This window comes from Myodes glareolus, chromosome 3, assembly GCF_982192425.1.
Source record: "Myodes glareolus chromosome 3, mMyoGla1.1, whole genome shotgun sequence".
NCBI classification, from domain to species: domain Eukaryota; kingdom Metazoa; phylum Chordata; class Mammalia; order Rodentia; family Cricetidae; genus Myodes; species Myodes glareolus.
Genome location: NC_142028.1, coordinates 10,217,985 through 10,241,407, shown reverse-complemented (window position 1 = coordinate 10,241,407; position 23,423 = coordinate 10,217,985). Strand labels below are relative to the sequence as shown.

Below are 23,423 nucleotides of genomic sequence, written 5' to 3'. Positions count from 1 at the left end.
GCTAGAGAAGCCTGGGGGTGCAGAAATCTACAAAGGTAGAGAGGCATTTGCTATCTGCACAGAAGAAAAACTCCACCACCCAATGACATCATAATTCCACAACCCACAGCTTAGAACACTCTGGCTCATCATTTTTCCTCCCCAAAATATGACTCTTTTGCAAGTTATCAAAGCTTGTTTTGATTTCCTTATATTTTAGTTGGTATTTAACCCACTCCAATTTTGCCTCTACCGTCAGATACCATCACAATTCCAAATCCATTGGCTATCACATCATCTAGCTTGAGCTCTCGAATTTTAAACTGCATTTCTCTCTCTCTCTCTCTCTCTCTCTCTCTGTGTGTGTGTGTGTGTGTGTGTGTGTGTGTGTTTGTGTGTGTACAACACCATGTATGCCATCAGAGGAAATTTTACAGGAATCTGCTCTCTGTTCTCTTTTCCACCATGTGAGTCCTAGGGCTAAAACTGAAGTCATGAACTAGATGTGGCAGCAAGCACCGTTACCTGCTGAGCCGTGTCCCCTCACTTGGGCTCTCACTATCACTGCACACTCTCTGACCTGCTCGACGTCAGACCCCCTGAAAGGACTCCTATTTCCTGATTGCTCTCCCTTACCTCTTTTTCTACATTTTTACCTGCTGAGTTTCTGTACACTTATTTCCATAGCTCTGTCATTTCCTCTTGATTATAGCTTCATTCACACCCAGTCTTTCCCCCACTTTTAAAGAATTCTTACAGTTCTTTGTTTAGGAAGGCAGAAGCTAAGCTAATGGCCTCTGTGCTGGGCTCCTGAGTCTGGCATTTCCAGTCACCTGTTTTGCGTTCCCACCTGGATGTCAAATACATATTTTGGTTTCTGTGTGTTCATGATTTGTATCTTTCCTTAGGAAACCTCTGTTGCTCCTATAAACTGTTTCATTTTTCCGTGCTTAAGGCAAAAATCTAAGCCTTCCCCTTGACTTATTTATTTTCTCAAACTTTCATTTGCCGAGAAATCTTGTATCTTTCACCTCCAGAGTCATTTCTAGCTCTCCATTCTTTGCCACCCGAGCCTACCATCACAGCCTTTTATCTGTGACCACATTTTCATATGCGCTAACCAGTGCCAAGCCCCCTTCCCTGTGCCCCTACAGTGTTACTGCCTTCGCCGCCTCATAGAAACCAAGCTGTCTGCTGTTCTCCGTATTCCTTCTCAATTGTCTGTAGTGAGTAGCTGGAATACTAATTCCAAATCACATAGAATCTTCTCTTTCTAATCCCCTTTGACTTTCAGTCCCTCTAAAGTAGCCCAGCACTTTCTCTTAATGTCATCTTGCCTGCCTTTACTTACTAACCTCAGCACTGTTTGTCAATAGCTGTCCCCCCACCCCCAAACTAGAGGATTAGCTTAGGACCAAGGGAGAGGCTTGGGTTGAAGGAGGAGGTGGACATTCAACACATATTTGTTAAATCATTGACTAGACAGATACTTGAGTGAATGGTTGATGTCAAGTTCCTCTGAGGTTCCCTAACCTTTTCGTGTTCACTGGGGTGATTCATCTTCAGCCATAGCTCCTTACGTTATCCGTCTGTTTTCGTTAATAATGATGATGACAGAGTGCTTTGGCCGGCTAACAGGAAAAACAAAGGTGATGATGCTGGTCCAGTCAGAATGTCTCCTGGCTGGTGTGATCAGTTCCTAAACAAATAATATCCGCTCATCAATCATTGTCCTATTTCTGCCAACCAGATCGCCCCAGAGGAGTCATCAATCAGCTTGGTTCCGAAGATTGACAACCTCACCCGCTTAGTCTCCTCTTCCCTGTACAGACTCATACTAAGAGTTTTAAAAAGCCCCAGGTTGCAACAGGGGCTTAGCAGACTCGCAGGCAGAGGGACAGATTGAGGGGCTCTGGAAAGGGACAGAACATGAAGGTAAGCCGCTGAAGCGTTCCTTTATACCTAGGTTACCTTTAACGAGCATTCTAGCGACAGGATATTTGTAGAATATGCCTTGAGTGAAACTGTTTGGCTTTGATGAGTAAAATAACGTATTCCCCAGTTCTTAATTTCGGTGAAGTTATGAAAATCATATATTCCTAGTTTTTAAAGTTACTCTCTGTGGATTATCGAGAAGGTAGGATCATATACTAGAGTGAAGACCTTATTATCTGGTTTGAGGAGAAGGCAAAAACTCCGGCGCAATTCAGATGGACCTGTTTGGGTGATGTTTCTTGTAGGGCCCCAGCAGCCTTGTGATGACAGCCTTAGCCCTTCTCCTGGTGCTGTCTGTCCTGGGAAACTCCAGTTGCGCTCCGCAGGTAATCGCATTGCATGCAGAGAAGACAGCTTTGGCGGGAGCTGTGCAGCGTCTTGGCTTTTTCTTCCTTCCCGTGCGTGCCACTACCCTGCCTTAACTGCTTTTCTCTCCCCTCTGGGCTGCAGAGGCTCTTTGAAAGGAGGAACTGGACCCCCCAAGCTATGCTGTACCTGAAGGGCGCTCGTAAGTCCCAAACTCTTCATTCTCTTCACCGAAGTGATGGGAGGCACCCGGGAATCCCGGATGCCACCGAGCAGGAGCCTGGGGAAAGAGTGTTACATTTGGTTCCAGAAAATAGCTGGGATCTCATACAATCCAGAAATGGTAGGCGAGGGCAGGCGGGACGGAGAAAGATGCCCTGATATCCAGAGAGACTCCATTAGAGAGGACCCCCGTGTCGGGGCTCACAGTACTCTCGAACCCCCCTCGAAGCTGAGGCAGGAGCCAGCTTGAGCTACATAGAAGGTTTCAGATCAAAGGAAGATCCTGTTAAGGAAGGTGGAAGGAGGGAGAGGGAGGGAGGGAAGAAAGTGGAGGAGAAGGGTTCAAGAATGGGGGAAGGAAGGCAAAGGGAAGGGGAGGAGAAAGGGAAATAAGGGAGGGGGCATTGGTTGGTTAACTGAAAAAACTACTTGTTTTTGTCGTTGGTGGTTTTGGTTTTTGTTGTTGTTTGTTTTTGTTTTTGTAAACAAGGTACCTGGCGCTGGAGAAGCAACTAAGACGAAAACAAAAATTAGGAATTGTGCAGGGGCGGGGGTGGAGGGGGAGAGAAGGGGAAGGAAAGGGAGAGGGATACTCGAACCCTACTGGGGCTGCCCTCCGAGGCAGGGTCACCTTCCAGGCCGCCACCTGCGGCCTCTCCTGGCCAGGGGTTTGGCGGTCAGAGCTCAGCCGTGTCTCCCCCGCAGAGGGCCGTCGCTTCATCTCCGACCAGGGCCGTAGGAAGGAGCTCGCTGACCGGCCGCCTCCAGGTGGGTAAGCCTTGCGCCCGAGGGGTAGTGATGGGCACCCTACCTACGCTCCTCCGCCCCCTAAGCAGGCAGCTAGGGATGCGGTGCAGACAGAGGGCAGAGAGATTGTCCTGGTTCAAGAAGCCCACCCGGGTATTTATGGATCTAAGACCCTTGCTCTTTTTTCCTCCTAAACACCAATTACTATTAAAGAATTACTTAGAAGTTTCAGATGTATCTCCTTCTTAAATTACTAGAAACAGCTATCAAAAGATTTAAAACCGAACATAATTAGGTAAGTCATTAAAAATAGAACCGGGTATGAAGGACTGAGGGAGGATCAGTTATTTTCTTTGGCCAAGTTCAAGTTAAGCTATCCAATCCCTAGTGGTCAGTCTTAAGTATTTGTACACTGAGTAACACTAGATAACTCTGTGTGTGTGTGTGTGTGTGTGTGTGTGTGTGTGTGAGAGAGAGAGAGAGAGAGAGAGAGAGAGAGAGAGAGGAAGGGAGGGAGGGAGGGAGGGAGGGAGAGAGGGAGGGGAGGGAGGGAGGGAGGGAGGGAGGGAGGGAGGGAGGGAGGGAGGGAGGGAGAGAGGGAGGGGAAGAGAGGGGGGCACAAACAGGCAGGCAGCAGTAATGACTAAAGAAAAGGTCATGAATTTGAGAGGGGTCATAGGCAGAGTGGGGGGGGGCAGAGAGAAGGTGGAAATGATGCAGTATTCATGATATATGAAATCCTCAACAAAAAAAGAAAAGAAAAGAAAAAAAAGAAAAGGAAGTAAAGGATCAGGGACCTTTTTCTTGATGAACTTAATGTCATTGCAGTTTAAAAAGAAGAAAATTTGATTTTAGTAAAATTTTGTATACAAATTTTAAGAATAAAAGCTATACTGATTTTTGAAAACTCTTCAACACCACTGAACATAACCCTAGCAGATGCTTCACAAGTTTTTGCTTTATGTTCCTCAAGTGTGCAGTGTGATTAATCTTATTTTGTGAGGGTAAATATGCTTCTTCTCTTTCTATTACTTTCAATTAAACTCAATGTCTGCATCGAATTGGGAGTAGGTCATCTGACAACTTAAATTTGAGATAGAGTTTGACACAGTATACCTATATTGCGTGTGACCTGAGGAATTTAAAATAGCTCTGAATATTTAGTAAATGTATCTTCAGTCAGCTAATTACCTTATATGTGGCCAAGAAGGCAGATGTTTATCTAAAACTGATTTGGGAGAAATAAAGTAGGAAACTCAGGCTCCAATGGAATCATACCACAGTCTGTTGGCCCAGGCAGCTGCTTTAAGCCTTGAGAGAGAAACTTCGCCCCCTCCTAAGCCCCAAGGAGGGAAGTAAGGATGCTCCTACCCTGTCTTCCTTTTTGTTGTTTTTTGTTTTGCTTTGTTTTTGTTTTTAGAGACAGGGTTTCTCTGTAGCTTTGGTGCCCAGCCTGGAACTAACTCTTGTAGACCAGACTGACCTCAACTCAAACTCACAGAAATCTGCCTGCCTCTGCCTCCCGAGTGCTGGGATTAAATCATGCGCCACCACCACCTGACCTCCTCCTGTCTTCCTTTTGTGACACACTCTCTAGCATAAGCTGTACATTCCTCTTCCATCCCTGAACACAAACACAGCAAAAAACAACTGAAAGTCATTTCCAAGAGAAATATGATATCTCAATTTATTAAGATCGTCATGAAGTCAACGAGACTTCATCAGCAGTCACCTGCCACCAAGCTTTACTACCTAAGTCCAATCCCTTGGAGGGCGCATATACGGAAAAAGAGAGGAAACTCCCCAGAGTTGTCCTCTGACTTCCACATGAATGTGGGCGCATGCATGTGCACGCATGCACGCATGCACACACACAACACACACACAGAGGACAGCACTAAATAAAATGCTGTATAAATGACTACTTCATTTTCGAAAATCAACATGCAATGTACCCTGCTCACAGATCAAGAGTTGGCCTCACAGAGGCCTTCCTAATCTCTCACTGCAGAGCAAGCTCCATTTACCTGAAGGTTTAGTGGACACAAATATCTGAGTGCTATTTATTTACAATGTTGAAGGGCATGAAATTAAATGCTGGTGTATTCGTATGAATACCAAGGCTGCATACATTTCTGTTTCTCCAGAAAGACGAAACCCGGATCTTCAGCTGCTGACTCTCCCAGAGGCTGCAGCCCTGTTGCTGGCTTCCTTGCAGAAACCACAAGAAGGTACAGATGTGGTGACCTCTTTCAGTTCTGGACTAAGAACTACCGAGCCTCTGCCTAGACCTGCAGAAATGCATTTCTATCAAGCCAATGTGCTTCCCGGTAAAATTAGTCCCAAGAATACAAAAATGTGACCTTGACCTGAGTGGGGAGTACTATAAAAATTTCATGACCCCTTATGTGTTATTAGTGACATTTATTTGTTGGTTTGCTTTCAAATACAGTGTCTTGTGTACCCCAGGCTGGTCTCAGATTCCCTGTGTAGCAAAAGCTGTCCTTGAACCTCCTCTTAGCCTCCTGCTTCCACCCAATAGTTAAAACTGAAGGAGCTCTAATCAGCTTTATTGTTTTATAACTAAAGCCTAAAAATATGAAATAATCAAAATCCAATTGCTCACTATGCAAAATTAAACCAAATGAAAGTACTGATCACCAATCCCTTTTCACTTTTGCATACAACAGTAGATATGGCTCACCCCAACAGACAGGGCCAGCTTTGACTGTAGGCCTGTGTCATCGGCACCTCCCTGTCTAGCTTCTTCTAAGCCAGGAGTGGGTGTCATCTTCAACCACTCTGTCCAGGTGGTGAAGAAGTACTGGCAGAACCGGGTTGGTAATAATGGATCAGCTAGGTCTTTGGAAGTTCACAGACCTGGGCGTACACACTTGTTCTGTCAACTTCAATGAGCTGTGTGACCCTGACATAGGGATGGTTCATTGTAATGAGGTGTATAGTGAGTTGTGTATATGTAATATGCATATGTATGTGTACAGAAGTGTGTACATATATGTGAGGACTAGATCTTGTCATTGGATGTCTTGTCAATCACCCTCCACTTTAGTCTTTAAGATGGTCTTTCATTGAGCCTGGAACTCACTGATTCAGTTCTCTGTGGCAGGTCAGTGGGCTTCCAGAGATCTGCCTGTCTCCACACACCACCACTGGGGTAACTGGTATGTGTTATCATGTCTGGCTTTTTCTGTGAGTGCTGAGAATCCAAACTCAGGTCCTTATGACCACTTTATTGACTGAGCCCATCTCTCCATTCCCAATCCTATTATTAAGAGTAGACATCATTGCCAGGTGATCGTGGTGCATACCTTTAATCCCAGTACTCGGGAGGCAGAAGCAGGTGGATCTCTGTGAGTTTGAGGTCAGCCTGGTCTACAGAGTGAGTTCCAGGACTGGCTCTGAAGCTACTGGAAAACTCTTTTGTTTTTTAAAAAAGTAGACATCATCACTGGGCATGGGAAAAGTGAGAAGAGGCTGGATAATATATAGAGGATGCTCTGTCCAGATGACTGACTTTAACTTCAAGGTGCAAAACAATAACCAAGTCTTGAGGTTTTTAGGGAAAGAACTTTGATGGCAATGGACAGATAATAGGAGTGAGTGTTGGGAAGATGGACAGAGCCAGCCACCAGGCTACAACAGAGAAAGGAGAGTTCATTTTAAGGGAGAGGAGGAATGCCATTCCAGGTCCCCATTTCAAGTGTTTTAGGGAATCACATAAATGTGTTTATTATTGAAATGTTTTTTTTCACATATTTACTTAGATGTGGGGCACATTCTGACCACATAGTGTACACGATGGTCAGAGGGTAACTTTGGAATCAGTTCTCTCTTCTACCATGTTGGTTCCAGGAACTGAAATCAGGTTGTCAGGTTTGACAAGCGCCCTTATGAGCTATGCCATCTCACAAGCCCTAGTGGGTTGGCATGCTCTGGGTAGCTTGTCTCTAGAGGTTAACTAAAGAAACAAAGCTTTATTAATCTAAAGAAATGGAGGAGTTTTGGATTCCCATATGAAGTGTCAATCACTAATCTGTAATATTATTATTGCAGAGTCTCTATGTATCATCTGGAAGACTCTTACATCATAAACTTAAATTCCAGTGGAGTTTGCACTGGGATGTTTTCCTGACCCACCCCTATCCCTTCGGCGTGTGTGCATCTGTGTATCTGTGTGTCCATTCATGCATATGTGTGTCCATGTGTCCACACTTTCCTTCCCTCTAGAGAGAAGCACATTATTTACAATCTATCTTTCAAAGGGTATAAGTAATTGAGGTAGACCAGGATTCGAATTATATTGTGACTGAGGGGATGTTGTTTTATCTAGAAGGCAGTCTTGGGGAAAGTAAAATCTAGGGCATGCATTCTGCCTCAGTCACTTTTCTCTACCCTACTTCAGGGTCCATCCCTTCTACTTTATATTCAGTGTACCATGATCTTGCTACTCTGTAACATGAAGGGGCTGGTTTGTTGGGGTTTTTGTCCCGCCCAGTACCCCACAACCGGCAAGCCCAAAGAAAATCACACACAGGACTCCATAAGGTTATAAACTGATTGGCCCTTAGCTCTGGCTACTTATTAACTAATTCTTACACCTTACAGTAACCCATAATTCTTGTCTATGTTAGCCATATGGCTTGGTACCTTTTTCAGCTGTCAGCTTACATGTTGCTGCTTCGGTGATCTGTGCAGGAGTCGCAGAGGAACCTCCCTGCTTCCCAGAATTCTCCTGTTCTCATTGCATCACCTCTACTTCCTGTCTGGTTTTCCCGCCTATACTGCCTGCCTGGCCAATCAGCGTTTTATTAAAATATGATTGACAGAATACAGACAATTCTCCCGCATCACTACTCTCTATTCTTTTTGAGACACTCTAGGCCTGATATTTTTGCATTCCCATCCAGCTAACAAGTGCCTTTACCTTTGATCTCATTGCTTACCCAGAAGAAATCACCTGATGGATGAATATTTTTAAGTGTGCCCCCATATCATCCTTTCCCTGCAAGGGACATGTCACCCAGGAAACATAGGTCACACCACTTTGATGCAAATGAATGGCTATAAAGGCAGGTAGGCAGGTGTTTTGACATGGAGGCATGCTAATCAGGGCAAGACACACAAACCGCTTACACTTCCACTAAACTTGCCCTATCACACTTTTATTTGTTGTAGAGATTTGGATCTTGGGGGCTGGGATGTAGCTCAGTTGGTAGAGTGTTTGCCTGTCATGCATGAGACCCTGGGATTCAATCCCCAGTATTGCACAAAAAGGCATATGGTATGTGTCTGTGGTCTCAGTACTTGAGAAGTGGAGCAGGAGGATCAGAAGTCCAAGTACATCCCCAGATGTATAGATATTGGATATAAACTGTGTTCTGATGTGAAATTTTAAAGCCAAACAAATCAAAAGCCAGTTTGTAGTAGAATTGTTAATAGCATAGACCACTGAACTGATTTAACTTTAGAAGTCAACTATCTTTTTCTTGAGCTTCTGTTCCTCTCTCTAAAACTAAGAATGTGAGAGTTCACCTTAAGTTTGTTTTTCTTTCTAACAGACGAAGGAGGGAATTTTGATCAAAGCAGATTCCTGGAAGACAGACTGCTGAAGACTGACTGGTGAAGACGCACCAGAGCACACTCGAGTGTGGTTCTACTCATGGTGAAAACCATTGCCACACATTTAGGGCCCGTGCACCCTTCCTTCCACACCTGTAACCCTAGACACCAGTACCTCTAGGATTAGTCCTTCAGAAGTAAGACACATGAGATTCTGGGCTGGAACATTGTCAAGTTCTACTGCCTTGGGTTGACATCACCTGTCTTACGTAGGCTTGGGTTTTGTATGGCCTTTAGAATGCTGGGGTGGAGAATGCAGACATGTTCTTTCTTTCCCCTGTAGTTAGGCCCTGCTAGATCTTAGCAGCTTGTTTCTCATCCCATCACCTTTTCGGGTGTCACTCAGCAGCAGTTCTCCCAACCCCCTTTCCCCATCCCCAGTAAGAGAGAAAGTATGGTAGGATTTGTGTGGCTTTTTATAACTCATTGAGGAGAAGTCAGTAAAAGAGGGAGGTGAAGAGAAGATGCCTGGGATAATGCTCCCATAAAAGCATGTATTATCTATGACTGCTGAGACAGAGGACCCTCCATGATGTGGAAACCCTTGGAAGGTCTGTGAAGACCCAGGGCTGGGAGTCTCTTTGTGTTCCATGGGGATCCACATAGAAACTTGGACCCTAAAGTCACTGGCACATAAGCAGATGGTGATGGAGTTAGCAAGAGCATATGCCCCACAAAGGTACAAAATCGTTTGAGGCATCCTGCTTTTTGTGACTGAAAGAGATGTCATCATGACTTTTCATTAAGGTACTCCCGTGACACAGTGTACTCCATATGCATGATTTATCTGTTTCCGAATCCAAACACACACACACACACACACACACACACACACACACACACAGTGGGAGGCTTGGGCGTGAGATTCCCCACAGCAAGCAAAATAACTAACTTGGAATTACAGCATGATCACCATGGTATTTTTTAACCAAATCAGTTTAGAGTCATTAACCATAAGTGCCCAAGTGACAAGTATTGATTCTTATTGTCCCCAGCTTACAACTGTTACTTTGTAGCTATAGAATATTTTTATGTGAATATCTCTGTAATCTGAAATTTTAACTCAACTGTGTTAAGTAATCAAAACCATGTATATATGTTTTGTCTGCTTCTCAGTTCATAATTAAATAATAAAACTTTATTCAAGTTAGTGTACCATTGATTTTTGCCAAAAATGTCCAAATATTAGAAACAGTGTGGCCTTATCATAGGCACCTGTCACTAGTCATGACTTGACTTAAAAGTGGATTTACTAGAGTGTCCCATATCCAACTTACTAAGTTACTGAAGGGATACACCTGGTGTGGATTGCTCATTTAAATAGTTTCTTTGTTCTAAGGATGCTGCTAACATCTAGCTCAGGAAGTGGGTCTTCTCACAGTTGGCCAGTACAATCTCAAGTGTTTGTTTCAGAGAAAGTGGAAGGCAAGAGAACACGTGGGAGAGGCAGAACAGGAGGAGAAGTCACATTTCATAATAGCACATTCCAGTGGAATGGCCCAGTTCCTGAGCCTGCGAAGAACTGCATTAATCACTTTTAATGACCTCATTGCTTCTTAAAATTTTGTTCACAGTGGGAATTTGACACAGGCTTTGTGCATGCTCAATGTTTGTGACTGAGCTTCACACCCAAGGATTTTAATCTCATCTTAAAAAGCCCCACCCTCCAACATGACCACAATAGCAAGCAAATCCCAACATGAACAGTTGGAAGGATTTCTTTCCAGCAAGAACAGCATGTGTTCTTAATTCTCTTTATTTCCACCTTTGTGCAAACTGAAATGAGTAAGGTCACAGACAAAAATTGTTTATGTGTGAGACTTGTGTTGGAAATTGCTGACCTCAGTACATGTTCATGTACTGGACAGTTTCCTCTGCAGGATTTCCAGCCACTTTCTGCACAATGCAAGATGGCCTTCCTCTTATTGCATCCCTCCTACCTTCAGCCTTGCCTCTTGGTTTTTCTCTCTGCATTTCTGGTAGATGTTTCCCCAAACCCCAACACCATTGTAATTCTGCAAGAGGGCAAAAGGACTCTGCTTATTTGGATCAATGTCCAGTCCACACCCCTTCTGTAAGAAACTCTACCTTCCTTGGATCAGTATCTGGTTCACACCCACTCTGAAAGTGACTCTACCTTGCTTGGATCAGTATCTGGTTCACACCCATTCTGTAAGGGACTCTACCTTGCTTGGATCAGTATCCGGTTTACACCCACTTCTGTAAGGGGCTCTGCCTTGGTCAGATCAGTATCCAGTTCACATTCCCTCTGTACTTGGTGAAAATCATGTGGTTGTGTATTAGCAACCTTGAGTGTCATTGTTTTACTTTGGCAATGCAATTCCATTCAGTTCAATCTTTAAGTGACTAATTCTTTTAGGAAGAGCTCATTTCTCCATTCATTTGATTCTTAAAAACACTGCAAGAAGATACAGTCATGTCACCATGCTTACTTCATAGACTGTTGAGCTTCTCCTATGAGGTCTCTTTGGACTTCCTCAAGAAGAGTCCTCCCTGTGCCTTGAAAAAACATCAACATAGCATTTCTAAGACCTACAATAACAGCATGTGTAAAACCAGCTCGGTTCACCTTGACGTTGCCATGGAAGGAGGGTGGTGGTTTCAGTTAGCTGGGACCACTGAAGCAAAGTACCCCACAATGATAGTTTTAAAAAAAAAACAGATTTACCTCTTCGAGTTTTGGAATGATTGGCAGAATGGATATCTGGTGAGGGCTGCCTCCCCATACATAACTCCTTACTGTGGCTACACTTCCACATGATAGAAAGGCAAGGCAACTCTCTGGGCCCTCTCTTCCTTCTCCTCTTCCTCCCTCCCTCCCTCCCTCCCTCCCTCCCTCCCTCCCTCCCTCCCTCCTTCCTTCTTTCCTTCCTTCCTTCTTTCCTTGTTCTCTCCTTCTCCCTTCCTAGATTCCTCCCTTTCTTCTTTCTTCGTCTTTTCTCTTTTCTTATTTTGGTATTGGGTACTGAGCCCAGAACCGCATGCAACTGAAAAGTAAGTAGTCTGCCTTTGAGCTACTTCCCCAGCTTGGTGGGGAAGTCTCTTTTCCAAGGTCATTAACTTCATTCTCAAAGACTTTACGACCTAGATATTTTACAAAAGCCATGATTCCTAATGTTATCATAGTGGGGGATTTTTTTTTAACAGGATTGAGATTTATATCATTCTTGTTCCTTCTTTCCAATGTATATAAAAAGGTGAACTTAGAGCCATCTTCTACATTGGCTTGACTCTGTTTGTAGCCGTGCTTCTACTTTCTCCATGGGGAAAGAGGTGCTGGATGGCAGCCTCCCCTTGTTTTCAGCAATGTGACACGGGGCACTTTTCACTGCTACTCTCAACAACCCAGGTCTAGGAAGATCAACTCTGTACAGAGCATTTTCAGAGCATGGCCAACCGATATGCCATTCGAAGTGATCACTTTGCAGTGTGTGGGACATAGTGAATGGCTGGTCAGTTATGAACAATGAACGAGGAGTAAATCTGGGTTCTGTTGTTAGTGTTTAGTTCATGACATTTGAAACACAACTCTGCTTCTGTGCAGCCATTCAACCAGCCCCTGCAGTAATCACAGAATGTTAGAGAGAGTGTTCCTATATTTAAGGAGATTTCTCCTTTTTTCAGTAATTCTTCTTTAAGATTCCTCTCAGCTGGGCAGTGGGGGCACACATATTTAATACCAGCACTTGGGAGGCAGAGGCAGGCAGATCTCTGTGAGTTCAAGGCCAGCCTGGTCAACAGAGGGAGTTCCTGGACAACCAGGGCTACACAGAGAAACCTGTCTGGGGGGGGGGGGGAAGATTCTTTTCAATATGTTAGGTACTATTAATGACAAGTGCTTCACACATGTTAATTTGTCTGAAGCATTTTAAGCAAGATATCATCAAAGAAAATAAAATTTGTAAATAGTGACACATTTATTCATTTGGATTTGGCAATTAATTATCTATAAAAGATTGAAATTTCCATTTAAACAACAAAAGTCCTGCTACAGTAAGGTGACACACGTTGTGGTAACATCTCGTTATCAACGATCTGGACACAAATTCTAGATTTCAGACGTCATGTAGTAAATATCCACTGGAATACATAGGATTTGGGGTAGTTTGTTTTCTTATGGATTTTGACAATCATCTACAAAGCAAGATAGAAATTCATGGCATTAAGGCACATGACAAATGAATAACAAAGTCTTTTTTATATAAAATATGTGAGTCATGCAATTATAGTTAAGAATCAGTCTTTGCTGGAAGAGGTTTGCTTGGAGTATAGAAGCTTCCATAAATATTAATCAAAGGATTATGATGATGATTTTTGTAAAAAAAAAAAAAAGCGGCTAAAAATCTCTGATCACTTATGTTAACTATTTTGTGTGTGTAGTGTAGTGTAGTGTCTTACTCTTTAACCCCATCTGGCCTTGACATCAGGACTTTTAACTCTCATTAAAATGTCCCCAGTCCTGCCACTTCAAAAACCTTCCTCATCTTTAAATTTACAAGGAAAACAAGACTTGAAGATTAAAATGTATGCTTCATCCCAAATTACAAAACTGTCATTCACTTAATCTCTTCCATTCTTCATGGGCAAAGAACATATTCCACTGAGATTTTCAGAAGAGAAAAGGAGCCGCGCATTTTCACTCTCTCGGAGAGCCGTTCTGACTTTGTTCGCTCCGGGTCAGTTTTTATATTCCCCATGAAGTTTTTTCTTCCCCTTAGGAACGTGGTTCAGAGAAAATGGCGACTTGATATTTAGCCGATCCCTCTCAGCCTCCTCTTCCTCATCGTATCTTTCGTCCTCGTCTTCGTCTTCCACATCACTGCTCTGAGGACTGGAGGTCTGAGATCCCGACGGAGAAGGGGGTACTGAGGAGGGCCTGGGATACTTAAACCCATCCGTCTGCCGAAGACAAATAAGACACACATGTTAAAAAAGACTTCCAGCGGGGCGGGAGAAACGACTCAGTTAAGAGCACTGGCTGCTCTTCCGGGGGTCCTGAGTGCAACCACGTGGGTGTGCTCACAACCCTCCGGAATGAGATCTGGTGCCCTCTTCTGGCCTGCAGGCATGCATGCAGGCAGAACACAGCACATAATAAATTAAAGACTTCTGGGTTTTCTTTTATCGTCAGTTTTTTTTTTTTTTTTTTTTTTTTGGTTTTAAAGTAGTCTCTATACATAGTCCTGACTGTCCTGAAACTCATAATGTAGATGAAGCTGACTTCAAACTCACAGAGATCCACCTGCCTCTGCCTCCAGAGTACTGGGATTAAAGGCGTGTTGCCACCACACCTGGGTGGTTTTCTCTTTATAAACATAATTGTCTTTTTAAGATTTTAATTACGTGTGTGTGTGTGTGTGTGTGTTTGTATACAAGTATGTGCCATACACATGATTTATCTTTTTCCAAATCACCTTAGGTTTATTATCATCCAAACACATGTTCAGGCACACACACACACACACACACACACACACACACCCCACACATTGCTAACAGATACCAGATGTGACCATCAGATTTCCTGGTCCTAAATTAACAGGCCATTACTCCATAAGTAGTGCTGACAACTGAAATCAGATCTTCGGAAAACGCTGCAAGTACTCTTAACAGCTGAGTCACCTCCCCAGCCCTGACTTCTTGATTTTCAATGACACAGACAGTATAGATACAAATTGAATTGTTTTTAGGTAGTCTACTGTGATCCTTCAAGAGCTTAGGAACTTTGACTCTGGTACTATCAGTGTTAAAATAGACTCATTAAATGTGATTATTTTTGACTAAGCACTAAAATATACCAAGTACTATATATACTATCTATAATAATTGTACATAATCATATAATGTATCATTTAATATTTTAACATTATCCACATAAATTCTTCCTGCTTCCTCTCTGAGAAAAAGAGAGAAAAAGCAAATGATGTGTGGAAGCCATGGCAAAATTTAGTGCTGGTCTGTGACAGCTCTAAGTCTTTCTTTAGTTTCAATGGCCATACACATTACTCTGTCTTCTTGCAGAGCTTTCAGAAAGTTCCAGGACACGGGCAGCTCAACAGGCCACCAACAGACACAACTATATAAAATCCTGTGGCTGGGTGACCTCACGGATTCTCGAGATTGTACCAATTGCACCATTACAGTTGGTGGGAAGGCACCACAAGGCTTTAGTGACACTACCCAGATGTGTCCAATCATTGAGAAGCTCTCTTGGCAAACACATGCTGAGCACCAGCTGTGCTGTTGTCATGGATCACAATGTCACCAAAGGCATAGCTCACTCCCAGGTGGGAGGGGGGCTCTCATCCTCTTGCCTCCAAGTATATAAGCCTGACATGTGCTAATAAAGTCGACATTTACCCTTTGGGCAAGTGATCCAGTCTCTCTGTGTGTGTCTGTTCAACTCCTAGGATATTGATCCAGACTCGTGGTCCGGTACAGGAAGCGCGCCCTGTATTGGGTGTGGGGATTCTCAGAAAAGTGCGGGACAGAGGGGACGTTTAGGGGAATCCTCCTGCCTCCTCTAGGGGCTAATCCTTCCTTCTACATCTTTTCTGGAAATCTGAGCTAGGCGAGCTTGTTGCTATATTATTAAAGTTGTTTTAGTAAGAATGATTCCTGCCTGAGATTTTTACTCAGAGTGCAACTGGATTTGAGGAATTTGTAGCTTCTTGATGGGGATGGATAGTGTGTGTGGTGGGGTGATAAAGTTGCTGACTCTTGATACTGAGCATATCGTGAAAACTTGTGTACATTTGCTCAAAAGATACTTCTTCAGGACACAAAGCCTGTTTGTTTGTTTGTTTGTTTGTTAAGGCAGGCTTGCTCCATGTTGCTTAGGTTGATTTTAAACTCACAAATCCAAATGCCCTCATGACTCAGCTTCCTGAGTAACCGGTACTATACGTCCATGTCCCTAGGTTATCTTATATACAACAGTGATTCCGATGTGTCCAACATGCCATCCACGAGCTACATGAGGCCAACAGGGATGGCTATTAATGTGGCCCAACACAAAACTACAAACATTTTCTAAAAAGGTAAGGTTTTCTTTGTGGTTGTTTAAAAAGTATGTTAACTTGATTGTACAGTTCTTGTGTGAACTTTGTACACAACAGCACAGTATTGCAATATCAAAACATTGGATACATCTAGATCTCAACTTCTCACTCTGAGCCTGTCCTTGGATGTATGCAAAGTTAAAAATATGTAGTCCTCGGATCAGTGTGTAGATTCCAGCAAGGATGGATCATGCCAAAGAGAAATGCCTGGGTCTACGTTGCCTTCAGGTGTGCTCTGTTCTCTCTCTTTAGAACAGAGCACCTGTGAACTACGATGCTTTCACTGATAGAGATGTCTAATTGGTTGTTAGAAGAAAACTCCTTTGGGCTGTGATGAATGGAACAAAACCACTCTTAGGGTCCAATTCCCCCTCTGAACTTGAATTTGCTCTATTTCATTCTTGCCAAATGGTCATTCTATATTTAAACACTTCCTTGGATAGCAAATCTACGTCCTGCTAAATCAACCCACTCTATTGTTGAGTAACTGTCAGGAAAATGAGAACCTAGCAGCGACCCCCAAGCATCAAGGCAGAGAGAGTTGTAATGAAGAGATATGCCTCCGATGATATGAATCAGCCATCTAGGCTTGTGTGCCTCTATTCTTCACTGTTCCCACACCATAAAAGGTGTACTACTGGTATATTTAGCTACTTACGGATTCAAAGGTCTTGTTAGAACCGCCAAATAAGAAATGTCATTTTTTTGTAAAAAGCATACACTACATTAAATACTTACCGCTGGAGGTGAGGTGGGCTCCAGATGGAATTTGTCTGGAAAAGCTCTGCTCAGAGTCATGTGTCTGGCATGCTGGTAATACTGTCAAAATAAAGCCAGTTCGCATGTTCTGAACACATGAGGTATTTCAGTAACCAAGTAAGGGCATAAGGTCCTGTCTTCCTAAGCCTGGGAAATCTGTCTCCATCCATATCAACTGCTATGTAAAACTGTACTTTTTGTGTGATATTTGACCATATCAGACATTGTGTTGACCAATAGCTTGTTGTATATTTGAAGCTGGGGAAACTATGTGTCCCAAATTGAGAATAAATAAAAAAAAAACTGACCATCTATGGTTTTATTACCTGTCAATATACATGTCCAGAAATACCACAAAACATTGTGGGAGATTAGTTGTGTTAGCCATGCTGAGATCTGGTTTGAATGTAAACATGACTGAAAATTACTTTCATTCTTCTTGTCTAGACATATTGGACACTAATCCTGCCCAGACCCAGATAAGGAACAGAACTAAGGCCCTGGCCTTCCTGCTCTTGGTTCAAATGAGGGAGTAGCATTAACTACTTAGGTTATCCTGAGTACCAGCATTATTGGATAAAGATACTCAGCAGATAGCTGCACCAATTCTTGACCAGGAGAATTCAATAATATGCAAAAAACCATATTACAGGAAAGCTAAGGTACTTTGTTTAGTATTAAATCACTCAGTTTTAGGCTATAACACCTAGATGATTGCACACCTATGGAACAAGTGAGTGGAGGCTTTGCCTGTACTTAATGCATTCACAGATAGTGTCCTTTCCACCTACATCAGAGAAGGATATGACTGCATCATCTGTGGAGAGAAAAACAACTAAGGTCTTTGCTCTTGATGTTTTCTCAACTCCATAAAGTACTTCTACATGCCTGTTAGGCATCAAACAAGTGCATGCTGGGTTCATGCTACATCCTGAAAGATGTGATGTCATGGATATCTAAACCCAGGAAGACTTGGGTCTATAGCTTTGAGGACTCTCATTTAGTCAAAAGGTACAGGGACACACCCTGAGATTTCAGTACTCATGGTACTAGTTTAGTTTACAGATGGGGACTAGAGGCAAGGCTTTCATTGGGTGATATGATCTCAGTGAGCTCTGCCTGGCTCCCGAGGAGCTTTCTTACTCTGCCTAGATATCTCCAGTCCAGAAGATCGGAAAGCCTTTCTGTGCGATTCCTCTGGATGATTCTTTGACGGCGTGACTGTTTGCAAAACCCATAGAGAAACTGAGTCAGTTGATTGCAAGAATCATCTGGAGATCGGAAGCGCCTGTCGACGATGTAAATACCTGCAGAACACACACAGAGATCAAAACAACTTCCATTTTATCAATGTAAATACCTGGAGAACACTCACACAGATCAAAACACGACATCTAACTTACTGCCTAGGTTCCACCAAAGACCACAACTTGCCCATCATCAGTACCTGTCTAAGCTACCACCCCGACTTTATTTCCTCTCTTCTAAGGTTCTATTTTTTCTACAATCTTCTAATTATTAAAAATCATCATCAACTTTCTGTCACCAAAACAAATCTTACCTTAAAACTTATATCTAGCCCTCTGGGTCAGTAATTCTCTAGGAATTGCTGCTAACCAGAAACAAAGAATGGAACCTATGTTAGCTTCCCCTTTCTCCACTCCGTGTTCCCACTAACAACCTCACTGAGAACTACCAGAGGAGAGCTGCCTTCTGCAGACTCAAGGCACAGGCAGAGAACCCATCCTGGTCTTGTTGCTATGCAACATGAGCAGATACACAGTGAAATGCAAATTGTCCTACAGTCTTTAAAAAGTGATTTTTTTTCTACCATGACATGGATCTTTAAAAGAATAAATGTGTTCTCTATAGAGTGGCTGATATGCATATTCCCAGACCATAGCCACTGTCTTATTGCTCCTAAGACTTAAGGGGAAAAATTCTATCACCACCATCAAAAAACAAGTTTAAGGCAAAGTTTGCCCAAGTTCCACCCTTCTGCAATTCTTCTTGAGAGCAAAATATTTAGCATTAAGAACACTCTTCCCTATTGATCTTCTACTTAAATCTACTTTAATGAAATGAGAAATATAAACTTTAATTTCATTACAGGACAGCTTTAGCGTTAGACCCTGTGAAGACCCTGAGGACACAATGAAAGAAAAAAATCTCACCATACGCAGTAGGGTCAGCCACATGTTCTTGCATGAAACAGCCAAAGCCAGAGAGGTTTGTCGTCACACTCGGGATGCCCATCACCGTGCATTCGGCTGCGAGAGAATGGACAAAGGAGGAGCTGCAGACCCCTCTCAAACCCCACCTTCACGTGGAGGAGAAAGAGCCCTGTTTTCTAGGGGTAGATTGTTACTCCCTGCCCTGCATAGTATAAACCCTTTATCTGCACTTGTAACACAGGTAATATTTGCAACCGTTCCATGAAGTGATGCTGACTTCATCCTTCTCTGACAGGTGAAGAAATTAAAACATGGGGGTTGATGTCACTTGGCCTCTCTATAGAATTGGGGGACATGGAAGAACCGGGCCTGAAGTGAGCCATCCAGTCTGCGAGTTCTTGCTGGAACCCGCTGTGTTTTACTGACTGAGCCCAGCTGCCTGTTTTCTGGTTGACTTTTCTTCCATTGTGAGCTTGTGACTCTGCTTGTGACTTTAAGGGGGAGGGTGTGGGATTGGACACAGCCAGGTTTTCCCCTACTGTAATCTCCTCTGCACACAACCCTGCTACTCTCTTAGAGGTCCAAGAAATTCATGGTCTCTTTCAGACTTCCCTCACCTTTGAATTAAAACCTGTTTCCTCCAATCTAAGCTATCTCTAAAAATATCTTTCTCTCAAAGATAGCTAGGTTTTTCTTTGTTCATTTTTGTATGAGAGTGTGAACCTGTGTGTGTGTGTACATTCATGTGTGGATGCGCAAGGCTGGTGTCAAAGAAATTTCCTCAATTGCTCTTACACATTACTCATTTAGGCAAGGTCTCTCAATCAAATCCATAACTGGTATAGCTGGTATAACTTGCCAGGTTGCTCTGGGGACCCCCTTCCTATTTCCTCTGAGACTGGAATCACAGGCTTATTGCCACTCCCATGAGGCATTTGGTGGGTTTTGGGGTTCTGAATGCTGATCCTCATGCCAACATTCCAAGTCCTTTAACTCTTAAGCCATCTCCTTATCCAAACATCTACGTTTTAAACAAGTAATATACATTTGTGGAGTTAAGGAAATATCCTTGGTTCTTGTGTGGAGATGTGTGCAAAAGTTGTGTCATTATGTGTCGTGTGGTGTGGTTCAGTTCAGATCACGACTTTGTCTCCTCTGCTTGTGAGTATTTCCTCCTGACTCAGTTCTGCAGTCACACAGCAGTGCTTTTTACTTTTAGGGAGGTAGCAGAAGGGGAATAGATGAGGACTACCAACTTCTTTAACATCTGCCGAAAATTTTGGGACTCCTCCCGGGAATAATTTATATAGCTATATAAACACAAATTTTTGTCTAAAAATGTCATGAGATTTCAAAAACCCTTATTTTCATTTTCATTCAGTAATTCACCAGTATATTTTGTAGTAAAAGCCAGGAAACCATGGAAACTCAATGTATATAACTATTGCTAACTATTGCTGTTCTAAACATCATGACTGCAAGCATTTGGGGAAAAAAAGGTTTTTTTCACCTTAGGTCTCACAGTCCATTGGTGTAGGAGGTTCTTCTTTCTATGTGTTGCTTTCATTGGTTGAATAAAGAGACTGCCTTGGCCTTTTGATAGGGCAGAAATTTAGGTGGGCAGAGTAGACAGAACAGAATGTTGGGAAGTAGGGCACTGTGGCAGATGCCATGAATCTCTGGTCTGAGATGGATGTAGGTTAGAATCTTGCCAGTAAGTCACAGTCATGTGGTGATACACAGATTTAATAGAAATGGGTTAATCAAAATATGAGAGTTAGCCAATAAGAGCCTAGAACTAATGGGCCAGGGAGTAATTTAATCAATACAATTTTGGTGTGGTTATTTCGGGGGCTAAGTTAGCCGGGCGGCTGGGAGCCAGGCGGCGGAATGCAGCCCACTCTTCCTTAGGTAATACTATATCCTCTTACTACAGTCCATCCTGAAGGGCAGTCAGGGCAGAAACTCAGGGAGGCACCTGGAGGCAGGAACTGAAGCAGAAGTCATGGAGCAACATTGCTTACTGACTTGCTCCCCATGGCTTTCTCAGCCTTCACAGACCCAACTGTGAAAGACTGACACCACACACAGTGGGCTGGATGCTCCCACATCGATCATTAACCAAGAAAATGCCCCAAAGATCTGCTTACAGGCCAATCTAAAGGAGGTATTTTCTCAATACAGGTCAATCTAATGAAGGCATTTTCTCAATACAGGTCAATCTGATGGAGGAACTTTCTCAAAACAGGCCAATCTGATGGAGGGATTTTCTCAATACAGGCCAACCTGATGGAGGCGTTTTTTCCAAGTGAGGTTCCGTCTTCCCAGATAACTAGCTTATTTCAAGTTGACGGGAAAAAACTTAACCTGTACAGTTGGCTTTAGTGAGTGCTTTCTATAGTTAGAACAGCACCATATTATTGTTATAAAAACAAACCAGAGATGATGTACTCTAGTTAAATCCATGCCACAGAAAGGCTTGTTTTTCTTCAAGTACCAATTTAGAGGGTGACTCGTCTCTTTGGCGGTTTGAATAGAAGATGGCCATATAGATTCACATGTTTGGACAGCTGGTGGTGCAATTTGGGAACCAATGAAACCTTTAGGAGGTGCAGTCTTGCTGGAGGAGACTTTGGCGTTTATAGTCTCTCTCCTCTGCCTGTCAGCTCTCTTCTTCCTGAGCTCAGACACAGCCCTCTACTCCTGCTTCCAGGCCTTACATGTCTGCTGCCCTATCTTTCCTATCACGACAGACCATACACCGCTGAAACCACAAGTTCCCCAAACACCTTTCTTCCATAAGCTGCTTCTGTTGTTGTTTTAGGGTTTTTATTTGTTTGTTTGTCTGTCTGTCAGGACATTTTATCAAAGCAACAGGAAAAACACTAACATACTCATTTTAGTCAATTTGAAGGTACAGAAAAACTCACTGGCTGTGTTAACTCTCACAGCTTCCTTCCCCTGTTTATATCCCATAACTTCTTCCTTGTCCTTCATCTTAGAACATTAGATAAATCTCTATGATTTGGGGTCTTATAAAATGAAGTGTTGGGAGCCTGGAGAGATGGTTCAATAGCTAAAATCATTGGCTGCTCTTGCGGAGGACCCAGGATTGATTTTTCAGCACCCACATGGGGTCTCACAACCCTCTGTAACCCGAGTCCCGGGAGATCCAATGCCGCTCTGGGCTCTGTGAGAACTGCATGCTTGTGGTGCACAGGCACCCACGCAGGCAAAACACTTATACACTGAAAATAAAAGTGAAATGCCTTAAATATAAGATGCTTTGCTGGGCTGTTGGTCATGCATTCATTTGATCCCAGCACTTGGAAAGCAGAGGCAGGTGGAGCTCTAGGAGTTCGAGGCCAGTCTGCTCGACAAAGCAAGTTTCAGTACAGCCAGAGCTACACAGAAAAATCCTGCCTCAAAAAAACAATAAAAACATCAAACAAACAAACAAACAACAACCAACACCATTCAGTGGAAAGGCAGGGTAGGTTTATAACAATCTCTGCCCTCATGGGCAAGTCTTCCCAGTCCCCTCAGTCAGTCGCGCATTTGTTTCTTCCTCCTCTGTCCACAGTAGGTTTCCCTCCAGGAAAATCGCACTGCACACTAGAAATCTTGGGAACAGGATTGGATAACATGTGTCTGGTTCATCAGTAAAATGTGCATTTTGTTTATTACTTTATTAAATATGTGATTGAAATAATCTCTGTGGACATATCCTCCTTAGAAGGAAAGCAGTTTTAAAAATGTAGACTAATAGTAAGCTTTAGAACTACAAGGGATAAAAATGATTTAAATGCATTTTTGTGTTGAATTTCAAGAAGTCGTCATATTTTGTCTCTGAAAGTTTTAATAATTTTCTACTGTTGATTAATTACATGGATGGAAGGTAAAAGTTCTGGGTGCAAAATCACATGAAAGAGAAAATTCTAATGAAGAAAAAAAGGAAAAATTAAAAAACAAATCCTTTACAGTGTGCTTGTTCCAATACTATAGAATCCTTGTCTCGTAATTTGATGGGATTGAAACAATAGATCAGAATAAAACAGCTTCAGAGCCCTTAGACTGCTCATACTGTGAGGGTGGCAGTAGTCTCTCCTTATAGAATTCTAGATACTATATTTAAATTCTAGAATGAAAACATAGACATGCTGCTCTTGCAGAGGACCTGGGTTCAGATCCCACTGTCCCCCAAATAGTGGCTGACAATCAACTATAACTCCAGTTCCAGGGGATCTGATATCTTCTTCTGGCCCCTGAAGGCATTACATGCACATTGTATGCACATACATACTTGTAGTCAAAACAACTATACACATGAAAAATTAAATATATTGACATTGTGAAAGTTCTTTTCTTTAATAATTCAACCTAATACTGCCCCTTTACCTGTCCTCTGTTGTCTCTTGAATTGTAGGTCAATAATTTTTTTTTAGCATTTTGTTTTAAAATAAGTGGAATTAATCTAGATCAGGAAGGGTATTTCTTATTACCTAGAAGACACAGGAAG

At 42.8% G+C, this 23,423-nt stretch overlaps 2 protein-coding genes across 2 annotated transcripts in view; one reads left to right on the top strand and one right to left on the bottom strand.

Annotated features, from left to right (window-relative positions):
• The first annotated feature begins 1,733 nt into the window (after nucleotides 1–1,733).
• On the top strand, nucleotides 1,734–10,039 carry Spx (spexin hormone). Its single transcript, XM_048432857.3, has 6 exons — nucleotides 1,734–1,914; nucleotides 2,220–2,300; nucleotides 2,425–2,482; nucleotides 3,208–3,270; nucleotides 5,397–5,480; nucleotides 8,829–10,039. The coding sequence occupies exons 1-6, from the start codon at nucleotides 1,909–1,911 to the stop codon at nucleotides 8,891–8,893; spliced, it is 357 nt and encodes a 118-aa protein (XP_048288814.2). The 5' UTR covers nucleotides 1,734–1,908; the 3' UTR covers nucleotides 8,894–10,039.
• A 2,769-nt stretch (nucleotides 10,040–12,808) lies between these two features.
• Nucleotides 12,809–23,423, bottom strand: part of Gys2 (glycogen synthase 2) — a 35,012-nt gene continuing 24,397 nt past the window's right edge. The window contains exons 13-16 of the mRNA XM_087903979.1: nucleotides 18,905–19,000; nucleotides 17,874–18,037; nucleotides 16,710–16,790; nucleotides 12,809–13,809 (exon numbers count right to left, since the gene is read on the bottom strand). Coding sequence (XP_087760105.1) covers nucleotides 13,588–13,809; nucleotides 16,710–16,790; nucleotides 17,874–18,037; nucleotides 18,905–19,000 — 563 coding nt within the window. The 3' untranslated portion in view covers nucleotides 12,809–13,587. The remainder of the gene's footprint in view (nucleotides 13,810–16,709; nucleotides 16,791–17,873; nucleotides 18,038–18,904; nucleotides 19,001–23,423) is intronic.

Bases quoted from the DNA above. Each gene is read 5' to 3' on its own strand.
- Spx (XM_048432857.3), top strand. The intron at 2,483-3,207 runs GTAAGTCCCAAA...TCTCCCCCGCAG, and splicing joins GCTGTACCTGAAGGGCGCTC to AGGGCCGTCGCTTCATCTCC. The intron at 5,481-8,828 runs GTACAGATGTGG...TCTTTCTAACAG, and splicing joins CTTGCAGAAACCACAAGAAG to ACGAAGGAGGGAATTTTGAT.